Source organism: Branchiostoma belcheri, unplaced genomic scaffold (assembly GCF_001625305.1).
Source record: "Branchiostoma belcheri isolate BF01 breed outbred unplaced genomic scaffold, Haploidv18h27 scaffold102, whole genome shotgun sequence".
NCBI lineage: Eukaryota > Metazoa > Chordata > Leptocardii > Amphioxiformes > Branchiostomatidae > Branchiostoma > Branchiostoma belcheri.
In genome coordinates, this window is record NW_017802403.1 from 596,031 (window position 1) to 623,218 (window position 27,188).

Below are 27,188 nucleotides of genomic sequence, written 5' to 3' on the forward strand. Positions count from 1 at the left end.
AAATGGCTGACATTTTGTGATATGTATACAAATTGAGAGGTGTTAAGCTAGGGAAGATTTTGGTGGCCATTTCAAATAATCTCTTTTGGATCTTTAATGAGGCCAATGACAAATAAAGTACATTTCATCCTCCATCCGGAAACAATAACAAAGTTAAAGATAAGACACATTCTAATGCAAGTTTCTGAACTTTACTCAGTATATATATAATGTAGATTAATAAGTAAAGTGTACAACCTTGAACAAAGACATGTGCCCAGGCTTGAGCAATGCCGAGGTAGTTCCCAGCGACACAGCCGTAGTCTCCAGTGTCATTGGCCTGTAGGTCATGGATAGTCAGCTGGTTCTCTGTTGTGTTAATCCTGTCTCCATACACTATCGGGTTCCCATCCACGTACCACCGCAATCTGAAGTTCAAGTTAGAGTGTTCCTAACATTAATGAGAGTAAATATAGAACCATGCAGCAGCTGAAATGTAATATTTTTATCATTTTGTTTGAGGAAGGCCCACGGAAACTGCATAGATTTCAGGCCTCTCTGTTATACCATCATGGTATTGTCCATTTTTATTATTTCATGTAAATATTTTGTACATTGTATATAATGTGCAAACAACAACAAAAAACAAGAACTGAATACCACTCACTCACTCTCACTCAGTACTTATAAAAAGCCACAGTTAGTAGTAAATTTTGCTCTGCTGCCACATAACCAGACGGATTGGCTTAAGTTATGGAGCAGTCTAACCAGATCTAGGCTATGCTTACCTTTCACAAACCAAATCAAATTTGAGTGACATTTGAGTCAAGTTTGGCCCCTGAACACTGCTGACCTGCTCCTGAATACCAGCCAACCTTGGTCTAATCTCCTGTTTCACCTGAATATTTTAAACATATCCACAATCAGATGAATGACTTACTCTGGTGAGGGGTTTCCAGTGGTATGGCAGGTCAGTGTCAGCTCAGACTGGCCTGCCTCAGTCACTACATCAGTTGGAGACACTTCAGCACTGGGCGGATCTGGGGGGAGCATCAATACAGTGAGATTGATGAAGGTTAGACATCCAGGGGGAAGTTAGAGTAAGAGAGACTTGGTCAGTCAAACCCTCCACAGTGACCAGCTTTCCAAGCTGGCCTTTTGGTCACTTTTTGTTGGTCCCTAAAAAAAAGAGAAAGAGAGACACAGAGATACAGTGACAGAAAGAGATGGAGAGACAGACAGACAGAGGGAGAGACGGAGAGAAAAAGACAAAGACAAACAGAGACAGAGAGACAAAGGGACAGAGAGAGACGGAGAAACAGAGACACAGAGAGAGACAGAGAGAGACAGAGAGACAGAGACAGAGAGACAGACAGAGACAGAGACTGACAGAGATAGAAAGAGAGACAGAACAGAGAGACGGAGAGACAAAGAGAGACAAAACAGAGAGACGGAGAGAGACAGAGAGACGGAGAGACAGGAAGAGAAAGAGACAGAGAAACAGAGGGACGGAGAGACAGAGAGACGGAGAGAGACAGAGAGACGGAGAGAGACAGAGAGATGGAGAAACAGAGAGAGACAGAGCGAAACAGAGAGAGACAGAGAGAGTAAGCATTCCCTTCATTCTAAATATACTTACTTATTTAGAATAAAACACCCTAGCCTGACTAGAAGCAGTATAATTGTATGTCTCATTCATGTTGTGAGTTGACCCTCTTCAAGGAGACCACCTGTCCAAGGCAACCGCTAGATGTATTTTAACAGATCTACTGCTGCAGCAACTACACTAAGTCTTATAGAGCAATCTTTATCACAAAAGACTCTAATCAAGATTTCTGCTGGTATTGTGAGACAACAACGGAGATAAAAATCACAGAATAACCTACATTGGACGATGAGCTGCATGTTTCTGGTGATGTTTCCGGCAGAACTTGATGCCAGACATGTGTAGTTCCCTGCATCTTCCCTCTGTATCATGTCCAGGGCCAGGACAGCTCCATACATGTCCGTCATGGATGTCACCTGCAAAGGAAAATACAGTGTTTTCACGTGACATTTTTCTAGTATATTTAGCATGTGACATCAGTACTCGGTACAGGATAGAGTAGGGGAAGGTCATTCAGTACTAAGGCTAGGGATGGTACAGTAAAGAACATAGTGGGGGAAGATCCTTCAATACTAAGGCTGGGAATAATACAGTATGGTACGGGGTAAGGGAAGGCCATTCAGTATAAAGGCTGGGGATGGTACAAGATAGTACAGGGTGGAGGAAGACCATTTAGTACTAAGGTTGGGGATGGTACAGGATAGTACAGGGTGGGGGAAGGCCATTCAGCACTTAGCCTGGGGATGGTACAAGATAGTACAGGGTGGAGGAAGACCATTTAGTACTAAGGCTGGGGATGGTACAGGATAGTACAGGGTGGGGGAAGGTCATTCAGTACTAGAGATGGGGATGGTGCAGGATAGTACAGGGTGGGGGAAGGTCATTCAGTACTTAGGCTGGGAATAGTACAGGATAGTACAGGGTGGGGAAAGGTCATTCAGTACTTAGGCTGGGGATGGTACAGGATAGTACAGGGTGGGGGAAGGCCATTCAGTACTAGAGATGGGGATGGTACAGGATAGTACAGGGTGGGGGAAGGCCATTCAGTACTTAGGCTTGAGATGGTACATGATAGTACAGGGTGGGGGAAGGCCCTTCAGTACTATGGATGGGGATGGTACAGGATAGTATAGGGTGGGGGAAGGCCATTCAGTACTTAGGCTTGAGATGGTACATGATAGTACAAGGTGGGGGAAGGTCATTCAGTACTTAGGCTGGGAATGGTACATGATAGTACAGGGTGGGGGAAGGCCCTTCAGTACTAAGACTGGGGATGGTACAGGATAGTACAGGGTGGGGGAAGGCCATTCAGTAATAAGGCTGAAGATGGTACAGAATAGTACAAGGTGGGGGAAGACCATTCAGTTCTAAGACTGGGGATGGTACAGGATAGTATAGGGTGGGGGAAGGCCATTAAGTACTAAGACTGGGGACGGTACAGTATAGTACAAGGTGGGGGAAGGCCCTTCAGTACTAAGGCTGGGGATGGTACAGGATAGTACTGGGTGGAGGAAGGCCATTCAGTACTAAGGCTGGGGATGGTACAGGATAGTACTGGGTGGAGGAAGGCCATTCAGTACTAACTCTGGGGATGGTACAGGATAGTACAGGGTAAGGAAAGGCCCTTCAGTACTAAGGCTGGGGATGGTACAGTATAGTACAGGGTGGGGGGAGGCCCTTCAGTACTAAGGCTGGGGATGGTACGGGATAGTACAGGGTGGGGGAAGGTCCTTCAGTACTAAGGCTGGGGATGGTACAAAATAGTACATGGTGGGGGAAGGCCAGTCAACACTAAGGCTGGGGATATTACAGTATAGTATAGGGAGGGGGAAGACCATTCAGTACTAAGGCTGGGGATGGTACAGTATAGTACAGGGTGGGGGGAGGCCCTTCAGTACTAAGGCTGGGGAGGGTACAGGATAGTACAGGGTGTGGGAAGACCATTCAGTACTAAGGCTGGGGAGGGTACAGGATAGTACAGGGTGGGGGAAGGCCATTCAGTACTAAGGCTGGGGATGGTACAGGATAGTACAGGGTGGGGAAGGCCGTTCAGTACTAAGACTGGGGATGGTATACAGGATAGTATGGGGGGAGACAATTAAATAATAAGGCTGGAGATGATTCTGAGCACGTCGGCTGAATGTACTGCGCTTGCGCAGAACACTGATTTTTCACGGTTTATATTGGATGTTTGGTCAATGTTGCATGAGAATTTTGCCTATTGCAGAGGATATCTTTTTCGACCTAACATTTGGAAACTACAGTGATGGAGTGTTAACCTTATATGTGCAAATACGACCTTATATGAGACATTCTCAGAAGTGCTAATAGTTTGAACCAAAAATAGTAGTTCTAGGTTAGAAGACTTTACCTCTTCAGACTTGAAAAGCCATTTGACAGTGGGTTGGGGGTTTCCGGTGGCATTACACAGGACGTAGACGGATTCATTCACTGCAGGAGTAACTTTCTGTGGAACCTCGTTCGCAAACTCTGGAGGCACTGAAATTTTAAAGAGGAATGTTTTAGGCCACAAAAATCAATCTTACATGTATTCCTCAGTTCTTCCTTTCTTTTCTTTCTTCTTTTTAATACACAGCTTATCAAGGCAGTGGTGACTGGTATCAGATAACCCACAAATACAAACATGGAGACAAACATCAAAAAAAGAAATCTACTATAAGTACAAGACCTGAAATAAAGATAACATATTATAACTGGTCACAAAGTACAGTACAACTGTAATACATAAGAAAAAAAGTTCAGTCTATTCTTGTACAATGTGCCCCTATATGGATGCCTTGCCAGTGAATGAAACCTGTTTCGTAACCATCTCTTTAGAGCTTGAATCTGAAATCCGAGGTTAAATGAGATTTTTGAAATAACATTGTCAACATGCACTGTGTTAACCATGTTTAAAGTTGAAACTTTTGTTCCAAGACAAAACTTTAAGGTAAATGTTTTCACCTATGAGCTTTCGACCAGTCACTCAGGTCTTCCTCAGTTGACTGACCCAGTGGGACTAATCTTGTGGCTTCTCTGACGTGTGACATCAACACTGGGTCAGTATAGTGGGAAGACCAGGGTGACTGGTCAAATTCTCTAGGTGAGAATATTTAATGTTTACCAAAGGAAAACATACTGTTTTTGCTCAGGTTCTTCTTCCTCATCTTTTTCTCCAAACAGTGACCTCTGACCTGAAGCAATGTTTTGTCTGTGGCCACAGTAACTTAAAGTGTTGGGTTACATCATGTTGCAATTTCATAGCAGGAGGAATTTAGACTGCTGACACCATATATATGAAACAATGTGTTTGAGTAAGAATTAACAGAGCAGACCATATGAGAAGGTAATGCATTTGCATTTGCCTTGCAAATGTTACTTTCTAGTTACCTTAAGTTTGTGTTGGAACAACAAACTACCAAGTTCGTGAAGTGAACACAGATGAACTTATATGACAGAACATATTTACCATGTACAACCAACTCCACAGTGGTTTCATCTTTTCCCAGACCGTTGCCTGCCTCACACCTGTACTGTCCAGCATCTGACAGCTGGACTGCAGGTATGTACATCTGACCACTGTCACTCATCATCGCACTGAAAACAAAAAAAAGCAAACTTAGACAGATAGCCCAGGCACTGTCATTTCTATTGTATTAAGGCTCCCAAACTATTATAATTGGCTCACAGTCTATAATAAAATATCTATAATAATAGACTTTTTAGACTTATTAAGGCCATGTTGATTTGATTATATGGATGACATCCGCGCGCGCATGAATTTTCGGCCGTTTCCAAAAAAGTTTTCAACCATACTGTAAATCGCACAAAACAGTTGCAAAATGAGCAAAAATATACCATAAGTTTCAAAAAAATTAATAAAAACTATACCAATGTCGTAGAATGCCAAAATCAAACGAAAAAAGACGAAATTGTAAAGAAATGAACTTGAAGACTAGATTATTCGCCAAACCATATTCTGTGCCATTTGCTCAACCCTCATGACCACGTAGATTTCATAATGAAAAGAACTTTTTTTTTTTGACAAAACTTTTTTTTTTATTCGCACGCGCGCATCAGTTTTGGGGCTCCCGGAGGATGTCATCCATATAATCAAATCAACATGGCCTTATTATTTTGCAAAATCATGTCTGAAGGCTAATTGATTTACAATGATCAAAGATACTACAGGTATTTGGTATGATACAGATGACAGACAACTGTTTGGAAAAACTTATACTTCTATACTACTACGCCTAGCTATTATGGGGTTTGACTTCTTCTTTGAAGGTAGTGGATAATGAATACTCCGACCCACATTCTGCATAATAAGTGGGTTTTGTGATCTTAGCAGAAACATACTAGTCTTTTGGTGATCTTCTAAATGATGAGAAATTGGAAAAATTGTGGTAACTGTCTGAAATAATAAATTTCTTTCTGAAAATGTGGAATTCTAGACTTGATGTAAACTATAATTACCTGTTGTTGGGGGCAGACCATGCATACTCCGGAGGTGGGTTCCCTCTAGCCTTGCACTCCAGACGTACCTCCCCGCCTGTCAACACTGTCCGGGTCTCTGGGATATCCTGGTCCATCTCTGGAGGGTCTATGGTAGTAGGATGAATAAAACAAGTAAATATCACTTGAATGAAAGCTCATCTGTGTTTATTTGTTACCTTCGCCAAGAAGGTTATGTTTTCAGTAGCGTTTGTCTGTGTGTGTGTTTGTCTGTGTGTTTGTGGTTTAGCAAGATAACTCAAGAAGCAGTGACTGGATTGAAATGAAACTTGGTAGGTATGTAGGTCTTCATGAGACCTAGAAATGATTAGATTTTGGGCCCCCTGGCGGCTTTCCTTGGTACTGCAGCAGAACTTCCGGTTTTGATATCTCGTGATTTGGACATGCTAGGGTCACGAATTTTGGTTGGTAGATAGTTCTTGGAATAGGGAAGAAGTGACATGAGTTTGGGTCCCCTAGCAGCTTGTCCTGGAACTGCAGGAGCATTTGTTGAAAAAATTTCGAAGGATGATAACTCAAGAACCGGTTGACGGATTGTCATGATCTTTAGTATGTAGGTAGTTGAAGTGATGCTTGACATAATCAGATTACAATTATGCAAATCAAGGGGGCTAATTTTGCATAATTAATGAGGAAATTCTATAAATCTGCTTTGTTCGATAATAGAACTATGAAACACTTGTGACATCTACTTGAGAACAAGATAAAACATCTGAGGATATAGATTATGTAAATGAGGACCTAATTCGCATAATTAATGGCAAATTTTTATATTTTCATGGTTATAACTGTTGAGAATTTCATACCTGCCACATTTGGAAGTTAAGTGAAGCTGAACATCAATAAACATAAATTATTACAATCATGACCTCATTTGCATAATTGATGAGGAAGTGCTATAATAGCCTTTTTGTTAAAATAAGGCTGTCATTGGGTGGAGATCGAATATGATCAACTGATATAATCCACGCAAATGAGGCTCTTATTTACAAAATCGATGATTAAATTGTATAATTCGTCAACCGCAAGGTTTAACATCACTTGGCGAAGGTATGAGATCGCGGAAGTCTTGTTTATTTATTTATTTAATCTTCAAAGACACCTGGGTAGCTCCTTCAGCCAATAGCTGATTTCCAAGGAGGCCCAAGGGGGTACAATAAGTTTAGTAGAATCCATAGTACTAAAAAATAATTAACTAAATGTATACAGTTTGAGCTTAATTCCAACACAACAAAGTGAAGGAGGCAGTTTACATCAGGGTCCACCAACCCTCTCTGAACCGTGACGGTGGGAGATTCCATCTTCCTGCTATTTTGGATTCACTCCTTACATCATCACATTTCCAGCTTCTGGAGAGTAAGTGAGTTCCCTTTGTTGTGTTGGAAATTTATTTATTTATTATTTTGAATTGTATTTGTAACATGACAATACAAAGTGTGCACTAGGCAGCAAGTATGCTGATAGCATGCACACCTAAAACACATCTGTACAATATGACATAAAAAACAGTAAACAATAAATAGTTAGAACAAGATACACATTGTCAAATAACATTATCTGATAAATTACACCTGCATTTAAAATCAATTTTATAACAGTACAGTACAGCAATTGAATGTTTAGTGTGGCTCAGCTGGAAGAGGCACAGAATCTTTTTGATTGGGCAATGAACGTGTGTTGGAAATAAGCTCAATCTCTGTGACTATGGATTCTACCAAATTTTAACACACTCAGCTGAGTTTTCATTCAAATCTAGCCACGAAGTTAATTTCTTTTTAATGGAAACTTACACAAGACTTCCAGATGGATGTCTGTCCTGTCTTCACCCAGAAGGTTTTGTGCCACGCATGTGAACGCCCCGTCATACCGGTCCTGGATGGCGTGGACCTTCAGAGTTCCATTATCAAACACCTTGTACCTAAAAAGAGAAATATATAAAAGGGCGATATATGAAACTACATGTACCTGTGTCGGAGAGAATTTGTAAATACTGCTCCTCAAATGCAGTGGAAGACGAAATTCATTTCATCTCTAACTATCCATTTTATGATGACATCAGAAAACAATTATTTAGCAGACTCCAACCGTGTCCAAAATGCTCCCTTACTTCACCACCATCCCTTACCACAAAAAAAAAAAAATTTACTACTAAAATCAAATAACCCACATATTATAGAAGACCCTAGGTCTTTTTAAAGCTATAAATTTCCTACACATGCTACTTAAATTATCTGGAACCAATGTCACTAGCTACGCATAGACTACATGTGCTACTTTATCTTGACCCAAGGTAACTACCTATGCATAGACGTCATTCTTTTTTACATTGACCCAAGGTCACTAGCTATGCATAGAGTGCACATGCTATTTTACATTGACCCAAGGTCACTAGCTATCCATAGACTACACATTCAAGCTACTTTTCCTTGACACTAGGTCATAACTTACATGTACAACATGAACATGTATGCATAGACTACACAATCATGCTACATGTACTTTACATTGACCCAAGGTCACTACATGTAGTTATGCATAGACTAAACAAAGATGCTATTTTACATTATTCCTAGGTCGGTAACTATGCAAAGACTACACAAGTCATGCTACTTTTCATTAACCCTGAGTCATAACTATGCATAGACTACACATGCTACTTAACATTAACCCATGGTCACTAGCTATGCATAGACTATGCTACATGTACTTTAATTTTATTGATTCTAGGTCATAACTATGCATAAACTATACAATCATGCTATTTTACATTGACCCTAGGTCAGTATAAGTATGCATGGACTATACAAGCTATATAAACTGGACATTACCCGGATTCTAGGCGTTGCACATCCTTTCCTTTGAACAGCCATGTGAATGTTGGTGGGGGTTTTCCCACTGCCTGGCACTCCAGCATGGCACTCTCTCTTTTCCTGATGTTCATGTCTGGCACATAGTGGGTGATCCTGGGCTTCACTGTGTGAAAAAAATGGTACACAGTCAAACTTGGGCCCTTGGGCGAAACCCTTGCATATGGAAAGTGCGTACGAAAGTTGCGGATGTCCAAATTTTAATATTTTTCGACAGGTAAGGGGTTGCATTAACCGGTGCAATAGCTCAATTGGTAGAGTGCTCGCTTTGTAACCGGGAGGTCATGAGTTCAAACCCAGGCCGGGTCATACCAAAACTTTAAAAAATGGTACACACTTCTTTCTCTGCTTAGCACTCAGAACATATGAGAAAGAGTGTGGGAAGGTCAAACACACAGCATTATCAGCGGACTAGCCCCCTGCTGCAAACACATAGCACTACCAGCGGACTAGCCCCCTGCTGTACTACTGTGCCTTGCACAATTGTGTGTCACCCAAGGGCTACGGAAATGGAGATGGGCACCACCCAATGCTCTGCATGAGAGCACGGGAGACCTTCTTCTTCTAAGGGGTTGCATACGATCATTCCTGAAACTCAAGGCTGGGAGGCATGCAGACTCCAAAGCTCTGGTCTGGATGCTATCCACTGCTGAATCTCCACGACTAAAGAAACCAGTACATACGTACCATGCCAATTCATAAATTCCGCCAACATGTGTCGACTTGTCATAAAAGTCACTATGTACTACCGCAAGTTTACAATACCAGCTTTGTTGTTTAGCAGCAATTTTATATTGGACATATTTTTTTTATCCACCTGGGTGCACCACATGTAGTTCGGGGGTCTTCAGAGGATGTCATCCATAAAATGTGTGTGTGGCCTAAAACTTTTAAGTAAAAAACAGTCAACAATTATAATAATCTTACCATACTTGTTGAGCCATGCATGTTGTTGGTGTTTGTTGTTGACCTGACAGGTGTACCTGCCCAGATCACCCTCCTCCACAGACAGTATGGTCAGGTCCTGTCAACATGGCAGGTTAAAACAAACAACCATGTTTAGACTATTGTTTGAACAGTGTCTAATACATGCGAATGTACTTGAAAAAAAAAATAATCACCAGGCCTTTCTCAGCCTTCCCCCAGTCTGTATTATAGTTTACCATCCCAAGCCTTAGTACTGAGGGTCTTCCCCAACCCTGAACTATCCTGTACTATCCCCAGTCTTAGTACTGATTGCCCTCCCCCACCTTGTACTATCCTGTACCATCCCTAGCCGTGGCGACTCTTGACTCGGGCTTACATTGCATTACCCTCAGCAAGAGTCGTGGAAAGATCCATTGGCAGAACTGCACATTTCCCGTTGGCTGCTCGATGCTCCGTTTTTGACCCGGTTTTTTGCTGTCCCGAGCTTCCCTACAATATAACTCCACAATTGGCCGGGTTGCCGATGTTCAGATCGGCCTAAATATTCCACAGCGCGACGGGAAAGTACTAAAATAGCTAGTCGGTACATCCGCGCCGCCATTTTGGATATAGTCCGGAATGTCCGCTACCGCCGTAGGGAACGCTCGGTAGCGCCACGATTACCGAAGCGGGACCGAAAACTCTCCGATCATAACCGGAAAGCCTACCGAGCGTTCCCGACGGCGGTAGCGGACATTCCGGACTATATCCAAAATGGCGGCGCGGATGTACCGACTAGCTATTTTAGTACTTTCCCGTCGCGCTGTGGAATATTTAGGCCGATCTGAACATCGGCAACCCGGCCAATTGTGGAGTTATATTGTAGGGAAGCTCGGGACAGCAAAAAACCGGGTCAAAAACGGAGCATCGAGCAGCCAACGGGAAATGTGCAGTTCTGCCAATGGATCTTTCCACGACTCTTGCTGAGGGTAATGCAATGTAAGCCCGAGTCAAGAGTCGCCACGGCTATACCATCCCCAGCCTTAGTACTGAATGACCTTCTCCTACCCTGTACTATTCTGTACCATCCCCAGCCTTAGAACTGAATGGCCTTCCCCCACCCTGTACTATCCTGTACCATCCCCGGCCTTAGTACTGAAGGGCCTTCCCCCACCCTGTACTATCCTGTACCATCCCCAGCCTTAGTGCTAAATGGCATTCCCCACACTGTACTATACTGTACCATCCCCAGCCTTAGTGCTGAATGGCATTCCCCACCCTGTGCGTCCTGTACTATCAGCCTTAGTACTGAATGACCATCCCCCACCCTGTACTATCCTGTACCATCCCCAAGTTTAGTACTGAAGTGCCTTCCCCCACCCTGTGCTATCCTGTACCATCCCCAGCCTTAGTACTGAAAGGCCTTCCCCCACCCTGTACTATCCTGCACCATCCCCAGCCTTATTAGTACTGAACGGCCTTCCCCCACCCTGTACTGTCCTGTACCATCCCCAGCCTTAATACTGAAGGGCCTTCCCCTACCCTGTACTATCCTGTACTATCCCCAGCCTTAGTACTGAATGACCATCCCCCACCCTGTACTATCCTGTACCATCCCCAAGCTTAGTACTGAAGTGCCTTCCCCCACCCTGTGCTATCCTGTACCATCCCCAGCCTTAGTACTGAAGGGCCTTCCCTCACCCTGTACTATCCTGTACCGTCCCCAGCCTTAGTACTGAAGGGCCTTCCCCCACCCTGTACCATCCTGTACCATCCCCAGCCTTAATGCTGAAGGGCCTTCTCCCACCCTGTACTATCCTGTACTATCCCCAGCCTTAGTACTGAATGACCTTCCCCAACCTGTACTATCCTGTACCATCCCCAGCCTTAGTACTGAAGGACCTTCCAAACCATGTTCTGTACTATACTTGAATCCAACTATATTTTCTTTCTACAGCTTTTCCTTACTTACATGTAGATGATGTTACAATTCCATTTCAGTGTTAATGTTTTCCCAAAGGCATCAACTAACAAATTGAATCCAAGGCCTTACATCGCTTTTTTTCTGGCTGTAGAATGAAAGATTTTTAGACATTACCCTGGTGACCACGTCCAGCCTGTGTCTGGAGTTATACGGCAGGGGGATGTCCCTGTAGTCGTGGAAGGTCCATGTGATGGTGATGGCAGTGTTAGCTGTGGCCTCACAGTGGAACGTGGCTGGTTCACCTGATAATGTTCAAAATAGACCAGTTAACATTTTACCAATCACATGAACAGTTTTTTACTGGTTGATATGTCACAGGGGGACATTTCGGGAACCTGGAAATTCATGCCCGTAGCCAGGGAGGGGTGGGGGTCGGGGGGTTCAGACCAACCCCCCACAAGGCTCAAAGGTCCATTTTTTGGTCACCTTTTCATGTAAAGGTTCAAGATTTTTCTTTAAAAGATGGACTAAGAGGCTGGAATCATAGGAAACGGCTCACTTTGTCATTGAAAAAAGGTTATCTCTGATTTTTTCTTTGAAATCCTCTAAAATGCAGGAAATGCCATTTCAGAAGGTTCATTTTTCAAAATTTCCTGGGGGAGCATGCCCCCAGACCCCCCTAGGAACCTTTGCCACTCGCCTAGCACCTACAGCGCTCGCTGGTCCGTCAAGCAGTGGGAAGAACCCCCCCCCCCCCCCAAATTCAAAATCCTGGCTAAGGGCATGAAATTGAAAACGGCTTTTGCTTGCGGTGTTCCCCCTGGCAGATCACTGCGATGGTCTGCATTCTGCTCCCAGATACCAGAATCAGCTATCTGGTGAGATTGGGTGGAAGGAAAAAAGAACAGCCAACCTTTAGTGAAGTATTGATAAGCATTAGACTTATTGTACCAGCACAGGTCGGGAAATTTCAGAAATCAGAGTTACACACGTCAGTAAATTGCCAGGGACAAGAACTCAAGTAAAAGCCGTGGAGTAACTTTCTATTTGAAATGTCCACCTGCATGTGATGTAAGCAGTTAATGCAATCGGTGAAAGGTAAATTGGTCTATTGGAACTATATAATTACTGCACAATAGTGCATGTTTTCTCAAACCATTTTACACAAAGATATTCTCACCCTTTTAGAAAACATTTAAGCATCATCCCCCACTATATTTAAGAGATTTTATTCAAGGCTGCTGACCCCGTGTACAGTATCTTCTAGGGAATTCTTTGGAAGCAAAATAACATGTGTTTGGGGTGGATAGAAGCGTACATGTATCACTTTAGCTACAAGACAAACTTAAAAACTTGAAAACATGGGTTCCAAAGTAAACTTGGCTGAATCCTATTTCAATACAACTGAGGGTAACAGTACTGTAAAAAAGTATAAAAAATTCTCACTGACAGACAATGCAGACAGATGTAGCATGGTTGTCAGCAGGTTTTCTATTCTAAGACTTGCAGTGCACAATCATACATTGTACACTTATTATGTACTAAGAAGATAAATAATGAAAAATAATATGTTACTTACCCAGTGCAACAGACTGATTCACAGGTACTGTTACAAAGTAGGCGTGGTCTGATAGTGAAGGAAACAATATACAGTATGATCAGTTCCTGGCATAATAGATTTTAATAACATCTAAAAGACATTCAAGTGTATGTAATAAATAAGTATGTTGTTAACTATATACAACTGACATTACCTTCAAGTTGTCAAGAAAAAGTTATGGAGCTTTCACATGGCTTCCAATCACCATTAAAACATGATGTACACGACTTATGCACAAGAAATAAACAAGATTAAGCCATTATGGAAGTTTAGCTCCTTAAGCTCTCGGGACAAAGAGTTTATATTCACAGTCTGAGTTAGGTAATGTTAAGAAACACTTCTTCCATAGACTAGTTCCCACAGCTATTTGAGCATCAGGAGCCCCCTATCCTGTGATTTGGACCACTATGCTTTTAATAAGCATTTTTGGCCGATAACCTTCATAAATCTTCAAAAATTAAAATATGACATTAGAATGAAGCTATAGCAAAGGGAAAACTTTAACTTCACAAACTATGTCTCAAAAGGCAAGAAATAGTGTCTCTGAGGGTTATGAGTTTCAAAATTGTTCGAGGAGAATACCAGATCTCCTGCTGCAGTCATGTTTTTGGGACTCAAGGAGCAACTTGCACCACCAAAATTGTCCTTTTGTACCAGACCCCTATGCTGTGAAAAAATCCTGGTGAGAACCCTGACTGATAGACTAGGTATAGACTAGGTAAGTCTACTGAGAAAGACCAGAATGACTGGTCAAAAGCTCTATCATAGAGCTTTGAATACAATGTGTTGGTACAAAATTTTTAACTTTAAACCAGATAAAACCATGTGGGAAGGGCAGTTAACATCTGTGTCCATAATATCACCAGGGTCTATAATATTGCCACCTTGAGAAACAGTGTGCTTAAAGATATTTTTACTGCAACATACTTTTGGTATGCACTCCTTCACACATCAAATGTACATACCTAGGGTACAATGTATGTTGCAGTAAAAATATCTTTAAGTACACTTTTTCTCAACAAGGTGGCGATATTATGGACCCTGGTGATATTATGGACACAGATGTTAATCGAGAACTGTATTTGTTAAAGAATTTAATGTTTAAACAAAGATAAGAAATCCTCCATGTACCTACCGTTCATCAGCTGAGGAGGGATCTTGTTCTTCTCCTGAAAAAGTTTGTTAAAAATTAAATGTAGATTATGATCATTTTTTTAAATATAGCAAGCCTAGAATGAAAATTGAACAATAACATTTTCTGGCATGTTCTAATTGATATGGCAGGCAACTATGTAGTCCGTAGAAATACATGTACCAAGGCTACAAAAAAACTAGATACTATTATTAGATGAATTTAGGCCACAGCAAGTAATTTTGAATGAATGACATGAGCATGCACATTAATTTTCGCCTGATTTTGCAAGAAAAAAAATTTTGTTGCCCTCTGACAGTGATCAACTTGCCGAAAATGTTGCAATGCCGGAATGCATATTGCTGATAAATATAAAGAGAGAAGACAAGATAAGGCTCTGACTTATTGTTTTGTCTTTTACTTTGATGTAGTGAATCAGATGTATTTTATTCCTTTTATATGTGATGTTCCCATCAAATAAAAACCAATCTACAATGATTATATCATTGAAAACTTTTTAATTTCTTTCAATCACAAATGTATGTAGTAATAGTTGGCAGCACAATATAGGTTTCATTTCTTTTCAAACAAGGTCTATGATCATGTCAAAATTTGAACATGTAGGAATATTGGATTTTTTCGGCCTGCCTTCCTAATGTTGTTTTTTGCCTTGTCACAATTCGATTTAGAGTCTGTGCAGGATGTCATCCATGGCATTCAAGCGATCGCTTGTAAGAGCTACATGTACATTCACTAGATTCGATGCTCACTACAGTTCTGACTTCCCTTGCTCTTGGACCACGTCTTGTGGCTGTGCCTCCTGTACAGCTTTAAGGCCTCATTAGTATTCTTACTAGTTTTTAATATATAATAATTAATATATGATGAATGATATTTTTGGCAGTGTATTGTATTGTATTTTTATGACTATTTTATGTTATTGTAGGAATTTGTATTTCATGTCAACAATTGTTCGACATTGTACATGTTCTGTATTGTTGTGTTTGGGAGGACAACTTGTAAAAGTGTCTGTCATTCAATTATAGACCTGTTTTGTCCTCCCTTCCACTTGTAACTTTGTACTTGTGGCAAATTCTTAACAAAAAAACAAAAAAAATTTACTTGCTGTGGCCTTACAAGAGTAATGATACTTGAGAAGAAGAACAAATTCTTAAGGTAAATTGGGAACTACATTTCTTTTGTACAAGACATGTATTACTACTATTAGTACTTACAGACAGGGGCAGAGGATCCACAGTTTCAGATGTAACTTCAAAGGATTTAAACTTTCTTATTTCCTTTGGTGAGATCATGGCCCTGATAAAAATGAGGAGATAAACATTTTTTTACAGTAACTGTTGATAGACAACCAATATATGTAAAATACATATTTTACAGTACGGAAAAATATCATGCTGTCAAAATCTATGGCAAACAGACATTATATTATAGCAACATTATATTATATCTTAGCAACACAGACAAGTTCATATTTCTGTTGATTTTAGACAATCCTTCGATTATAAAACACATCTGTACTTATATCTACATCATCACTAAGAAGCGAGAAGAAACCAAATTATCGTAATTATTAGACTATATGTCCATAGTACATAGAATTAGCACTAGCTTGTACATTGTATATATTCATTGCAAGCTGTGACGTCTTTCCTGTGACCTGTACTGAACCCAGTGGGTATTTGCGTACAATAAAGGTCTTCATTCATATATTTCCCACTAGGGCCACACCAATTTAATTTCTTGGTTAACGGATTTTTCTAGAAAAATAATGGAGCGGGCGGGCGAAAAATAAATAAAATAAAAAAACAGGCCTAGGCATCCTATTATGGCCCAAAATGGTACGATAGGAGCCATAAAGTCAACACACCAGGCTGGTTCAAAATTTAAACAATGAATTGTGAACTTTTATTGATACCATTGCATTGAAAGATGGAACAACTGTAACAACTAGGATGTAAAGGACTGTTATCAACTGTTCAGGGCAAAAGATGAGCATTTTGCAGTTGATTCTGAATTTTTATTTTCAAATCAGAAAAAAATGAAGCAGCGAATCCGTTAACCAAGAAATTAAATTTGTGTGGCCTAGTTCTCATTAAAAATGTTTTCTTTCACATGGTTGAAAATAAGACAGGAAAATTGTTACAAGACAGAAAGTTGTTTGGGCTCAAATAATCACAATGATAATTATAAAATGCATGAAAATAATATTCTGACCATCTGGGTTCCCAGACAATCAATTGTATTTGGGTTATCACTATGGTTAAATGATTATTAACTTTGCCAAAAATTATGTTTTCCGCGATGTTCGTGTGCGTGTTTGTGACTGTGCATCAAAATGATAACTCAAGAAGGTTTGGGTAGATTGTCTGGTTTTTGGTAGCTGAGTTACAACAGTACATATTATTGAGTCTTTTTTTTTTTAATTTTGATTGTTCATTTACAAAAAAAAACAACAATAACACAAAAGATAACACATATACCACGGATCCAAAGGTACATTACAGAATAAACAAACAAAAGAAATAAACAAAATAATGCCAGCCAACTAATTGAGTCTTTATAAAAGACCTAAAAATGATTAGATTTTGGCAACTTTTGGCCATCATTTAACACAACCCAAGACCTTACTTGCATGCATATGAAATATAAAAAAATGAAATTGCCTTTTTGGCTAATATAAGACTGTCATTGGTTGAAGAATATGATTAAACTAATTTGAATCATGCAAATGAGGATGTCATTTGCATAATCAATAAAGAAAATTTATAATTAGTCAGTTCTAAACTTAAAGTTAACATTGGTTGGCCAAAGGTATGAGGTTGTGGAACTCTAGTGAAGGTTTATGATAATTGTGATGAATGTGACTCAAAAACGTAGCCTGTACATTAAAAAAAAAAACATTGTAAGGCCACACCAATTTAATTTCATGGTTAACAGATTTTTCTAGAAAAAAAATGGAGCGGGCGGGCGAAAAAAAAAAAAATTAAAAACAGGCCTAGGCATCCTGTTATCATAATGGTAAAAATGGTACGATAGGAGCCATAAAGTCAACAGACCAGGCTGGTTCAAAATTTAAACAATGAATTTTGAACTTTTAATGATACCATTGCATTGAAAGATGGAAAAACTGTAACAACTAGGAAGAAAAGGACTGTTTTGTACTGTTCGGGACAAAATATAAGCATTTTGCAGTTGACTGAATTTTTATTATTTGAGTTAGCGTAATTTTTTTTTTCAATGTAAGTGGAGCTTTCTGTTGCATTATAATATCACAAAAATCAGTGTCCTTTCTACTTCAGGGCCCAGCGGGGGGCTACACTCCATAATTGGAAGTCTTGTCTCTGCCTGCTTTTCATCAATACGGTTAATTGTCTGGCTTCAAAGCACTACGAAGGCTTCAAAGCACTACTCGCGGTAGACTTCAAAGCACTAGTACTAGACTTCATATTTATGATGGAGGGCAACAACCTTCATGGCATCCACTATGTCCTTCACATATACCTCCAAGTAGCCATCCTAGGGTGGCATAAGCCTGTATCAAATTGGCCAGGCAGTATCCAAGGGTTAGCGTATTGGACCCTCTCTGGCCAATGGATACTGTCTGGCCAATTTGATACAGTGTTTTGCCACCCTAGGATCTGCTTGAAGATCACATTACCGGGTACCTCACATTACATTTTAGAGCAGCCTGACTACATCTCATTTCTATCAGGCCCCTTTATAACAGCTTTGTGGCCTCTAATCTTTGATGAAGGCAATCCAATACAATTTCAGCAGAATGCAACGACACTGACAGTTTCTTGTTTTGTATGGTAGGTTGGATCCAACTACTGTATTTATGAGTAGTGACTAAACATAAAGACACGCTGCACATATATTACATGTAGCTTGCTTTTGGGCTTATTATTATTGCTTCAAGCATGAAATAATGACAAAAATTTGCTAAGAAATGGCAATATTAGGCAGATTTCCTCATCTGAAATAATTTTTTTGTTTTACTAGTATTTTGCCACTCAGAAATGGCATTGTATGCCTTCAAATAAGTAACTGCAGAAAACAGGAAAAACTCTACATTGATGTATAATGTAAGAAACTTACACAAACTTGATTCGTCCGACATCCTCCTTTGGAGCCTTCCATGTGACGGTCAGAGGGAGGGACACAATACAACCCTCCCCTTTCAGAGTGGATTCCTAGAAGGAACATGAAGACATGAAAACATTAAATGTAAAATAAAACTATTACAAAAACAATGTCTTAAGGGAAGAATCTTAAGAAACTTACCATTTGACCTAACAAGAAACAAATCCTGTCTGAAGACTGAAAAAGATACTTTTTCTTAAATTTTCTTGAAAAATCTTATTGATGAGCATCATACTAGAAATATTTTTTTTTCACCAAAGAAAAAAAGAAGCATCTTTGAAGAGGTCATAGTCACCTGTTATGTCAATCATTCCACAAATGAAGTGAAGCTCATAAATATTAAACAGGACTCAACCCTAGTGCTGTGTACCGGTTCGCTGGACTGGTTCCGGACTTGTAAAAATGTTTAGGTTCGAGTAAAAAAAAAACTAAAAGTCAAGAACCGAGTCCGGATATTATTACAAGAAAAACCCATATCAGGTACCCCTTTTCTTTCCAAACCACCTAAAACCTTCCATAGATTGCAAAATCTATGCTGCAAAATGAAGAAAACATTGCCATCGGGCATCATCAAGTGTCAGCCTCCAATTGTTATGTGGCCAAAGTTTTGCCCAAACTACGTTGCAAACAGACAATAATAATACAAAACAAGGATAAAACAGGTGCAGGAGGAGGGGAGAAGCATGGAATGCTTATACTAGGCCCTCCTCTTCTAAACTATACAAAATTAAATATAATCAATAAATTAATATAAATAATACAATAGAAAATGGAAATAATACAATAAGGATACTAGTAATAAAAAAAATGTACGGTAAAAGTTAATGTCAATGAAATAAGGTAATGTAAGGTATAAATACAGAGCAATAATGATAATGATAATAATTGGTATGAGTTACAAACTAGAATTCCGAGATCTCATACCTCCATGAAATATGATCTTGATATGTAAATGTAAATTTCTTCTTTAATTGTTCAAATGACCTCTGCATTAACATGATATATGCATCGTGATGTATGTTAACTTTTGATTAACTTACAGATGTCCCAAGTATGACATTCTCATCATTCACCATTACGAAATCATAGAATTTTCACATTAATTATGCAAATTAGGTCATCATTTGCATAATTAGTATCTGTTGAAGTTCCACCTGCCATAGGTTACATAGTATAATGTAAAACACTGTAATTATAGAATTTCCTCATTAATTATGCAAATACAGTCCTCATTTGCATAACTTGCATTTAATTATGTACATCTCTCTCTCAGCTACCTACACACCAAAAATAATGAAAATATGTTGTTCCTGTCTGGACTTATTGGCTTTTAAACATTTCACCAGAAAGTGCCCTGCAGTTCCAGAACAAGCCGCTAGGGGGCCCAAACTCATATGACTTCTTCCCAAGCACGAGAGCTACCTTCCATCAAAATTTCATGACCCTAGCATGTCCAGATCGTGAGATATCAAAACGGGGGACCAAAATCTCATCATTTCCAGTTTTCGTCACACCCTACCAACACACCAAGTATGAAACCCATCCATCCAGGCGTTCTTGAGTTATCTTGTTGACCAACAGACAGACGGACAGACGGACAGATAAACGCAACTGAAAATATAACCTCCATGACAACCTCCATGACACATTTCATGGAGGTAATAAGAGAAAAACACGAAATGAAACTAGTACTACAGGGGGCTAGGTTCGTTTATCAGATGGTTTTTCAAAGCTTGTTTGATTGAGAGAAGAGACAAGGTAGGATTCTTTAGGGCTGGAGTTAGTTCATTCCATAAGGTGACACCTTTGTATCTAACCGACATTTGGGCAAGAGAAGTTTTTACTAGAGGGATATGAAAATCGGAACGTTTGCGAGTTTGATAGTTATGAATCTGAGAACGAAAATTTAAAAAATCATCAAATGTATCCGGGAGTTTATATTAACACAGCACTACTCACCCCTGTTCTGCTGAGTTTTTGGCAAGTGGTCAGGGAGCTGGAGGTCAGTTCCGTGAAGGTGCCGACAGCTGACCTGCAGCCTGTCCTCACCACACAGGCCTCCAGACGGATCTTGTCATAGCGTTGCCACGACAACGACCCATCATGCTCTTGGCTAACGTCATCATGAGTAATATTCACTAGATTTAAATGATAAGAATGTATTACTTATTATGACATCCAAGCGCTATGATATAAATGAAAAACTATGTAAATTTGTTCATACATGTTTCAAAAACTGAGAGAGAAGAGATCCTGTAGTTAGGTCCTGTAGAATGATAGAGAAATAGCACACGAATGTAACAATTGCTTCTTCTATTCTTGTTTCCAAGTTATTTAACTTAAATGCATTTGGCTCGTGTAGGGCGTGAATATGCAATAACATGTGTCATTGTCATTGTCATTTTCATGAAAGTTCATCTGTAGTTACAAATTGTTTAGGGTTAAAACTTTTGATCTAACACAAAATGTTCTCTCACCTAGAACGACATTGTCTACTAGATATATCTTTGACCCAGTGTTGACGTCACACTTCAAAGAAGCCATGTGACAAGCTTCACTAGGTCAGTCTACTGAGGAAGACCAGAGTGATTGGTCGAAAGCTCTAGGTGAGAGAATATTTTGTGTTGGATCAAATGTTTTACTCGAAACAAGTATAATTATAAATTATTTATTTTTATTACAGTGTAAATCATGATTTTTTTGGAGGTACTTTAATCCTGGTTTTTGTACAGTCACTTCTGTACCACAAATTTATCATTACTGTGAACAAATAATTTGCCAACTTTTTTTCTTCTGCACCTGCTGCCACCATGAATATGTAGTTGTGCGAACATGTCTGGACTCCACTTTTCTGAGACCGCAAAATTTTGCTACCGTAAATATAAAGTGATTTACAGTACAATGTACATGTATTTAGGCCCCATCAATTATTTATATGTACACTGTACATGTATGTATCAAGGCTTTGTTTTCAGTGTAGGAACAGGAAATTAGGTCAATGGTCCCAGAAAGGTCCCAGCAATGCTTATCTGATTTCCTGTCCTCAACATGTACATGTACATCTTGTTTGAATACTTTTATTATGCTTTGTACTTATGTCTGTTGAAATTTTATATTGTTAATTGATTGATCTTAGCCTAATGTGATACTTGTTAGCTTATCAATATGTTATATTGTGTATGTTTAATTTGTGTATCTTTCGGCACCTGAAATCAGCCATGCTGCCTAGGTGGCCAATGTATTGCCTCTTGCAATCGAATTAAAATAAAATGTACATGTACAAAATGTATCGCATAAATTGTATGTTGCCTTTTTAAAGGAGCCATGCCAGTGGAAAGATGCATTTTTAGACAACTATTACATATGAGGCCATAGACTTTTTTTAAACATTTTTTCCCGCCCTGTTGCTCCTAGCAATACTATATACAATGCACAATGTATTATGCTAGTGAATTTAAATGAGCTTGTGTGTTCATTTACTTTTTGAGCGTTCTGCTTCTACAATTCAATATTTACACAATAAGGTACAGAGAAAATGTGAAAACAAGCAAAAACAAGTGAAAAAAGCAAAAATAAGTGAAAACCAGTTGCAACTAATATGTGTAGGCATTAGTATGCAAGAAAGGAATAAAAGGGTGAACATGGAGTATTATGCAGTGTAAGTTCATGCAAAAATGTTCATGACTACATTTGTACCTACACGTACTTACTATACACAGGGCTCGAAATTAACGGTGTCCCGATGGCCTGGCTGACCACTAAAATTTTGGCCGGGACAACTATAAAGACACTTTGGGACATTTTTGGGACAATTATAGAAAAATAATTAACCACAGAATGTCAGCCCTTCTTTTTAATTGTTCAACAGGCACACATCCTGGCTTTTGGCTCAGGAAAAGTCCCCTCAAATTTCCTATTTTTGTCATACAAAAGTCACACAATACTTCTGAAAAACAGGTTGGGACAGTTCATCCTCACTTCAGGACAATTGAAACTAACAGTGCTGGGACAATAGTAAAAAAAGTTACTTATGCATTAACAGGACTAGTGTGTTATGGCTTCAGGCTGCTTCCTTGTTGTTCGAAAAACAATCAGAATCATGCCGTTAGCCAGGATTTTGAATGGGGGGGGGTTCTTTCCACTGCTTGAGGGGACCTGCGCGAGGCGAGTGCCGAAGGCGCGAGGTTCCTAGGGGGTCCGGGGGAGCATTTTGAAAAATGAACCTTCTAAAATGGCATTTCGTGCATTTTTGAGAGGATTTCTACGAAAAAATCAGAGATAATTTTTCATTCAATGACAAAGGGAGCAGTTTTTCTACGATTCCAGTCCATCTTTTCAATTGAAATCTTGGACCCTTACATAAAAAGTGGACCAAAAAGTGGACCTTTTATTACATACATGTAAAAAGTGGACCAAAAAGTGGACCTTTGAGCCTTGTGAGGGGGTTCTTCTGAACCCCTGGCTACGGGCATGAGAATCATGTAAAAAAACAGAAATTCGAGACGTTACTCACCGATGTAGGTGTTGTTGGCATAATACCCCTGTGTGAGTGTCAGGCCTGGGTCTAGGCGGTAGCCACCGCTCTGGTCTCTACCACTCACACAAGATGGCGTCACCACCAGACAGAGGCATGACATGGCCAGCCACCATCCAACACCCATCTGAAATTAGAACACAATTTGTAGTTTAAAGGTCAGGGTGGCAAAACTGGAATAAGGCAATCTCTATGATATTGACACATACATGTATTGTCCCACATTAGTACATTTGCATCAGAATTTAAAGGCACCCAATGCGATTTCCGGGCAGCAAAACTGGAAAATTTAATATTCTGAATAAGGCAATCTTAAATATGATATTGACTCACACTGTTTCACATTAGCACATTTGAGTCAAAATTTCATACTTTGGGCTTTTGAAACTGCAGAAACAAGCCCCAAGATGAGTCCTTCATTTCCTGGGTGGTACCCTAAAGATCAGCCAAGGGCCCTTCCAGTAACCATTTTCTGTCAGAATTTTTGCTCACTGGGATAGTTTGGTTTCAACTCATGTAGATAAGTGGCTAGAATTTGACTTTGAAAAATCGGGTTTCCAAGCCCTAAAAACTGCACTGGATGCCTTTAATACTTTGCAATTTGGGCATTGAAAACAGTGCAGAAACAAGCCCCTGGGTGGTACCCAAAAATCAGCCAAGAAACGATCCTACCATGAACCATTTTCCTTCACAATTTTCTGCATTTTTGCTCCATGAATGTCAACGTATATTGCATTTGGGATAGTGTTTTTTCCACTTAACATGTAGATATATCAGAAGAATAGTGACTTGAAAAATCTTGTTTTCAATTCCTAAAAACTGCATTGGGCACCTTAACACATAGTATCAATCCTGACCTCCAGTAAAAACATACATTTTTTTATACACTCAACATAGTAGTGTGTCAAGTTACTTTCGCTGTGGTTCCATTTCACAATAGGAGGGAAAAAATAGGTTACATGGTGTTTTTAGGTGTCATTGCAACAATTTTGTTCTACTGCAGACAGCCACATATTTGCAGACTGCCATGAATTTGTGGTGAAAAAACTCGCCACGAAAATAAAGCAACAGTGAACATTTCAAGGTTTCCTTACTATAACAGTACTTGATTTACACATACATGTTTATAGTACACTAACAAAAGAAGGATTTTTTGACACAATCTGTCTAAAAACTTGACAGTTTTGCTGAGCGACAAGAGAAAGGCCTTGTCATGATCATTGGGTGTGGCAAATTGTCTGGATGAGAAAGAAAAAAGTACTTTACCTTGATTCTCCAAGATCCTGCTGTCTTTTCCTCCATCAGTTGTACACTTCACCTAAGCAAGTTGTACTCTTAAACCTCAGGTCCAAAATTTGGCCCTGATTTTGTTTACTATAGAGAAAATCATTGCTGGAAATCTACAACATCCAGAGTTAGAAATATCGGGGAGAAAATGACTGCGTGGATTCGTATGCATACACATAGGACGGAGCCAGACAATCATGGAAATGTCTATTCAACATGTGACGTTATTCAAGAGTCACGACATCGATGTTTACATCAAATTCTAGCCTCTACCAGGCCTTTCCATGGTGGGAGGGATTGTAGAATTGGTGAAACTTTAAGGAAAAAATAATTGGCCAAGAGAGTCAGTCCAAGGGATGGTTAAAATTGGCATGTTATATTTTTATCAGGGCTCGAAAAACTGGGTGCATGTGCACCTTATAATTTAGTGCACCTGAATTTGAAGCTATGCACCCAATTTTTTTCTGTGGGTGCACCAGTGCACCCAAATGTTTTTGTAGGTTACGCATATGTCAAGATGTTGAATTTAGCTTATATTAAATAGAGTAGTATACAGCATATTCTTAACATCTAAGTGTCATAAAAATAGTAAAATCATTCTTGTTGTACTTAAATCTTTAGAAACAAAACATAATTAGTTTTCGCTGACATTCTATTTTTTTTTTATCTTATATGGTGCAACCACAGAAAAATTTGTGCACCCAATTTTTTAGGTTGGGTGCACCAGTGCACCTTTTCCCAATAATGAATTTTGAGCCTTGGTTATTGTTCTTTACTGTGTAAACTCACCTAAATCATTCTATTTGGCTAAGTGGCGTTTGGTGGTGTAGTGGTTTAAAGAGCAATCGACTATGAACCAGGAAGACCCGGGTTCGATTCCGAGTTGTACCCGGCACATGTCTGAACATGCGCCTGACGTTGTGTCCTTGGGAAAGACACTTTACACAACTTTCCTCACTCCTCCCAGGTGTGAATGGGTACCTAACTTCGGTTGGGGAAAGTCGTATTGAGGTCACCTTGTGGCGACGAATGGCAGCCGCACAGACCCTTGCGACAGTTCCACAAAAATAATTGTGGAACAAACATGTGTATCATGTGTATTATTTGATTGTTGTAATTGTTGTGATTTGTATTGATTATTGTGATACCCTGCATCAACTCAGCTATATAAAGGCTGAGACTGCACGGGTACTGTTTGGACAATAAAAACCATTTATTATTATTATCATTATAAATCATTCCCACTATTTGGTTAAATTCTCACCGCTTTTGACCCAGTGTTGTAAGTCTGTTGGAGACTAATCAAACTCCTGACACGTGGCTAGAATCGGTTTTCTTTGAAATCTGATGAATTTTTGGCACAATAGATCATCACGCTTAATCTACCAATCAGAGCTGACGATACAAATGCCTTTTGGTTTTACCTTAGTCACAACCTCAGAATAATGCCCCTTTTAGTTCTGACCTCATAATCAGGGTCAAACATAGCCTCCATAGTATGCCAAAAACTGAAGGTTTTGGGGGTCTTCAGGGTCTTTGGGAGCTTTTATGTGCTATTTTCTGATTGCATATAGACAACATGGCCGGCCTGGTTGAATTACCCCCGTTTTTTGAACTGGGCTAATCAGAAAACTGCCGAAGACCACCAAACCCCCAGTTCTATAAGCCTGCTTCGGAGGCTAGGTCAAACAATGGATTGAGGATCATTGAAATTTTTTTTTTTTAATGGCAAGTTTAGAAATTGTTTACACTTTATTTTACACTGAGCAAATTAGGATTTTTTGTGACCCTTGATTTTGTAAATTATTGAATACATTTATGCACAATGTTTAAGTACAGGTATGATTTAAAAAGATAACAAAACAATTTGGCAATGTACAATTTGGCATTTACAAAACTTGTTGAGTCACCTGTCAAAATTTCGACCACGAAAACATCACATATTTTTTTTGGAAGATCTATGTAGTATAGGTAGACAAATGAAATTAATGAATAATATTCAATTCAATCTGATGTATGATTCAATTGAATGATGGTTGTCACTAAGGCCACACCAATTCAATTTGTTGGTTCTCGGATTCGCCTCTTCGTTTTTTTCTGATTTGCAAAAAAAAAAAATTTGATTCTGGTCCTGAATCAACTGAAAAATGCTCATGTTTTGCCCCCAACAGTTGAGGAAATTCCTTTTCTTCCTAGTTGTTACAGTTTTCCCATCTATCATTGCAGTGGTTTGGTTAAAAGTTCAAATTTCAATGTTTAAATTTTAACCCAGCCTTTTGTGTTGACTTCATGGCTCATTTCGTAGCATTTAAGCCTATAATAGGATGCCTAGACCTGTTTTTATTTTTTTTTTTTTCGCCCTGTCGCTTCATATTTTTTCTGAAAAATCCGAGAACCAACAAATTAAATTGGTGTGGCCTCAGGACCAAAGAAACTACTTCTAGTTTCCAGGTAGTAGCATCTATGTACAGGCTATATGCAGCAATATTATTACTTTCAGGGACAGTAGTGTGATACTGGAATTATAAATTCTATATAATTCATTCAAGTTAACTGCATATAAGCTACACCTTGAAAAACAGCCTGTCTCACAGCAATATTGAGATCATCCAAAAACATCACATTATAATATCTCAAAATTTACAGTTACATATTCGGATATATTCGAGCT

General features: G+C 39.4%; 1 protein-coding gene and 1 long non-coding RNA gene across 2 annotated transcripts; both read right to left on the reverse strand.

The window, feature by feature from the left end:
• Window positions 1-925: 925 nt before the first annotated feature.
• Window positions 926-4,077, reverse strand: LOC109475046. The gene is made up of 3 exons (XR_002140512.1): window positions 3,957-4,077; window positions 1,866-2,001; window positions 926-1,019 (listed from the first exon to the last, which is right to left on the reverse strand). It is a non-coding gene; the product is annotated as an uncharacterized LOC109475046 (long non-coding RNA).
• Window positions 4,078-4,370: 293 nt separating this feature from the next.
• On the reverse strand, window positions 4,371-24,532 carry LOC109474549 (matrix-remodeling-associated protein 5-like). Its single transcript, XM_019774883.1, has 14 exons — window positions 24,497-24,532; window positions 23,210-23,357; window positions 20,656-20,834; window positions 18,652-18,746; window positions 15,768-15,849; window positions 14,536-14,569; window positions 13,380-13,427; window positions 11,975-12,102; window positions 9,898-9,994; window positions 8,932-9,076; window positions 7,894-8,021; window positions 6,065-6,191; window positions 5,055-5,182; window positions 4,371-4,432 (listed from the first exon to the last, which is right to left on the reverse strand). Exons 1-14 carry the CDS (start codon window positions 24,530-24,532, stop codon window positions 4,371-4,373), a joined length of 1,437 nt encoding a protein of 478 aa, XP_019630442.1.
• Window positions 24,533-27,188: the final 2,656 nt, after the last annotated feature.

Excerpts from the sequence above, each read along its gene's own strand:
- LOC109474549 (XM_019774883.1), bottom strand. The coding sequence starts at position 24,532 with ATGGAGGAAAAGACAGCAGGATCTTGGAGAATCAAG. Across the intron at positions 5,183-6,064 it reads TGGTCTGCCCCCAACAACAG|TGCGATGATGAGTGACAGTG; the intron begins GTAATTATAGTT and ends TTTTGTTTTCAG. Across the intron at positions 4,433-5,054 it reads TGTGGAGTTGGTTGTACATG|ATTCAAGCTCTAAAGAGATG; the intron begins GTAAATATGTTC and ends CTCGGATTTCAG.